The 3,827-nt window shown below is 44.4% G+C and overlaps 1 protein-coding gene across 1 annotated transcript; it reads left to right on the top strand.

Moving 5' to 3' along the window:
* The first annotated feature begins 269 nt into the window (after nt 1-269).
* On the top strand, nt 270-3,381 carry LOC110887759. Its single transcript, XM_035987276.1, has 3 exons — nt 270-1,120; nt 1,323-2,210; nt 2,415-3,381. The coding sequence occupies exons 1-3, from the start codon at nt 270-272 to the stop codon at nt 3,379-3,381; spliced, it is 2,706 nt and encodes a 901-aa protein (XP_035843169.1).
* The last annotated feature ends 446 nt before the right edge of the window (nt 3,382-3,827 follow it).

The raw sequence follows: 3,827 nt of genomic DNA, 5'->3' as shown, positions 1-3,827 counted from the left end.
GAAATTTTTTGCTGGTTAACGGTTTCCTTAAGGGTTGTGGGTCTCCGATTTGTATCATTAACGTCTACGCGCCTCAGAGTATTTCAGCTAAAAAGGTTTTATGGGACCAGCTTGAAGGGCTCGTATTGGGGTCTTCGGGTCTTTTGGTGTTAATTGGGGACTTCAACGCGGTTAGATTTCCTGAGGAGCGCCTTAATTCTATGTTCAAGCCTCGGTGTGCGGGTAATTTTAACTCTTTTATTTTTAACTCGAGTCTTTTGGAGTATAAGATGCAGGATAAACAGTTTACGAGGTGGGTGGAAAATGGGAGAAAGATGAGCAAGATCGACAGGGCTTTGGTCAGCGCTGATTTTTTTTCCAAGTGGCCCACTGCTTGTCCTAGGGCCCTTCATAATTTGTTCTCTGATCATTGTCCTCTGCTGTTATCTACGAAGAGCTCTAATTTTGGTCCGATTCCATTTCGGTGCTTCAACTCGTGGCTGGGCCGGCTCGGGTATGAAGAAGTGGTCTCGGGTGCAGCTTCCGATTTTGTGGGGGATGGGCCTCCTGATGTCTTTTTGAGTAATAAACTTAGATTTATTAAATCACGTATTCTGAATTGGAGAGATGAGTTGAAGGTGAAAGAGGAAGGAGAGGTCGCCACAGCTAAATTTGAGTTAGAGGGTCTTCAGCGAACTCTAGAGGAAAGGGAATTGGAGGAAGAGGAAGAGTGGGCGATGGCCGAAGCGAATAAAATCATTTTGGTCTCCGAGGATAATATTTCCAAGGATATCAGACAAAGATCGCGTGATAGGTGGATCAAGGATGGTGATGAAAATTCGAAATACTTTCACTCGGTGGTTAATTATAGGAAGGCTAGGAACAGGATATTTGGATTGGTTATTGATGGTGTGTGGTGTGACAAGCCTACTCGGGTCAAGAAGTTTGTTTTTGAGTTTTTCAGGGATAAATTCAAAGAATCTTACTCAATCAGACCGACCTTTGATATGGTTTGTTGTAAGACTCTTTCGGATATGGACGGGGCTTTGCTGACCCAAAGGTTTAGCCGAGACGAGATCAGAAAGGCCGTTTTCGAGTGTGGGGCTGATAGGGCCCCTGGGCCAGATGGTTTCAATTTCAGGTTCTTTAAGCACTTTTGGAGTCTATTCGAGTCGGACTTTGAGAATATTCTGGAGGCTTTTTTCTCGTCCCATCTCGGGGGTGTGCTGGATCCTTCATTGCGCTCATCCCTAAAGTCAAGGATCCCGTTGGTTTGGGTGATTATCGTCCGATTAGCTTGGTTGGAGCCATCAACAAGGTTATTTTGAAAATTTGGCAAACAGACTGAAGGTGGTCCTTGGGAGTATTATTTCAGAGTCTGAGTCGGCTTTCCTTAAAGGTAAGTTTATCCTTGATGGGCCTCTGGTTGTGAGTGAGGTGTATTCTTGGTTGAAAAAAGGTGGTAAGGCTGCGTTCGTGCTAAAGATCGACTTCGAAAAGGCTTATGACTTCGTTAATTGGAACTTCGTTATTGGCATATTGGAGAAGATGGGTTTTCCACTGCGATGGTGTGCTTGGATCAAAGGGATTTTGTCTTCGGCCAGAGCTTCGGTTCTCGTCAATGGTTCGCCCACTTTTGACTTCCCTTGTTTCAAAGGGATGAGACAAGGGGACCCGCTATCCCCGTTTTTGTTTCTTATTGTGATGGAGGCTTTATCGTTTTTAATTAACAAAGCAGTGGAGAAAGGCCTTTTTAAGGAGATCTCTCTCCCCAATAGCGGGCCGTGTGTGTCCCACCTTTTTTTCGAAGATGACGCGATCATTATGGGAGAGTGGTCTACCGAGAATGTGAAGGTGGTCATTCGGATTCTGAGGTGTTTTTATATATGCTCAGGGTTGAGAATGAATATCAGGAAATCGAACATTTACGGTATTGGTGTAGATCGTAGTGAGGTGGAGTCGGTTGCTGAGTCGATTGGGTGTAAACCGGATGGGTTTCCGTTCAAATATTTAGGGATTACGGTCGGTGCCAACATGAACAGGATCTGTAATTGGAGACCGGTCTTCGATGTCTTTGAATCTCGTCTTTCTTTATGGAAGGCGTCGGGTCTTTCTATTGCGGGAAGGGTGACGCTGATTAAGTCGGTGCTCGAGAGTTTGCCGAATTATTACTTTTCTTTATTCAAGGCTCCGGTTCGGGTGGTTAAAGATCTGGAAAAACTGATGAGAAGGTTTCTTTGGGGTGGCTCTTTGGATAAGTCTAAGCTACATTGGGTTGCATGAGATCGGGTTGCCTCGCCGGTTCGGGTGGGGGGTTTGGGCTTACGTAACTTGACCGAAACTAACGTCACTCTTTTTCTCAAGTGGGGATAGAGGTTCCAGAATGAGGTTAACAATTTTTGGGTGAAGGTGATTAATGCTATTCATTGCCACAGGTTATGTTGGGACTTTCTCCCGCTTCGTGCGTCCATTAACGGTGTTTGGCGTAATATTCATAAGGTTTGTTCTGGTCGGTTTGTTGAGTATTTGTCCCTTAAAAGCTTGATGGGAGGGGTGGTTGGGAATGGGCAGGATTTATTGTTTTGGCTCGATCCGTGGTTAACGTGTTCTCCGTTGAAAGTCGAGTTTCCTAATTTATTTCGGTTGGAGAAAAATAAGAAATGCAAGGTGAAGGAGCGGATTGTGAGACCGGTGTCTAATCCCTGTGGGAAGTGGATGTGGAGGTCCGAGCCTGTCTCTAATGTGGAGCTTGCCGAATGGAGTAGGTTATGTGGGTTGCTTCGTTCTGCTTTCTTATCGGACCATAATGATAGATGGGATTGGCTGGGCTCCGGGTCGAATGGGTTCTCGGTCAAAGCTGTGAAAGAATTGTTTGACATTAATAAAGACTTTAGCTCACGGTTCGTTTGGGAGTGGTGTAGGTGGATCCCGAAAAAATGCAATCTCTTCGCTTGGAGGGCCGAACAGGACAGGATCCCGACAAGGGAGGCGCTGTGTAGGAGGAACATTCGGGTTGATGACAGCAGTTGCCCGCTTTGTAACTCGGAGGTCGAGTCGGTGGATCATCTGTTTACATCATGCGGGGTGTCAGCGGTTATTTGGCAAAAGATTCAGGTTTGGTGTAAATCTTCTAATTTGTTCATTTTCTCTTTTCGTGACATCCTGGAGGTTTATAATTGGGTGGGTTTGGAAGGGCATAAGAAGGAGGTGTTTCATGGTATCGCCATCCTCGCTTGTTGGAGGATTTGGAAAGCTAGAAACGCGTTGGTTTTTGAGGGGAAGCCTTTTGTCATCAACGAGGTTTTTAGTGATATTAGATCTTGGGGTTTTGTTTGCTACAATAATAGAATGAAAGACAAATGTATAGATTGGAAGGATTGGTGTAGGTTTGTTATTTTGTAATTGTTGTTGGGTTGACCGCTCGGCTTCGAGTGGTTGGTTGGTTTGAATAAAGTTTTCCTTTAAAAAAAACATTTCCTCGCTACATCAAACATACACCAATCTTCCCACGAGATTTCCTTCAAAGCTGACCGACTACCAATCCAAAGAAAACTCAATTGCTTTATTTCAGTTGTCATACGGACCCAATTAGCCGGCTGATTATTAAAAACCACATCATTCCGACTTCGCCATATTACCCAAAGTGCCACTTGTATAACTGCATAAATAAGCTTTCTCCATTTTGCATTCCCTCGAACTTGTTTGTGCCATTGCATCAGATCTTTCAAGCCAAAAGCATAAATGCTCGAAATCTTGCACCAATGTGAGATAAAGTCCCAAACATCCTGTGCAGCCTCACAACATACGAACAGGATAATATAATATATACAATCTAGATGCAACCATTA

The sequence above is a fragment of the Helianthus annuus genome, unplaced genomic scaffold, assembly GCF_002127325.2.
Source record: "Helianthus annuus cultivar XRQ/B unplaced genomic scaffold, HanXRQr2.0-SUNRISE HanXRQChr00c228, whole genome shotgun sequence".
NCBI lineage: Eukaryota > Viridiplantae > Streptophyta > Magnoliopsida > Asterales > Asteraceae > Helianthus > Helianthus annuus.
This window is presented reverse-complemented; position numbering and strand designations above follow the sequence as displayed.

What these genes read in the sequence shown, in the direction of transcription:
- LOC110887759 (XM_035987276.1), top strand. Translation starts at nt 270, where the DNA reads ATGCAGGATAAACAGTTTACGAGGTGGGTGGAAAATGGGAGAAAGATG. An exon ending in CCAGATGGTTTCAATTTCAG is followed by an intron (nt 1,121 to 1,322) that starts GTTCTTTAAGCA and finishes TTTGGCAAACAG; the next exon opens with ACTGAAGGTGGTCCTTGGGA. An exon ending in CTGGAAAAACTGATGAGAAG is followed by an intron (nt 2,211 to 2,414) that starts GTTTCTTTGGGG and finishes TCATTGCCACAG; the next exon opens with GTTATGTTGGGACTTTCTCC.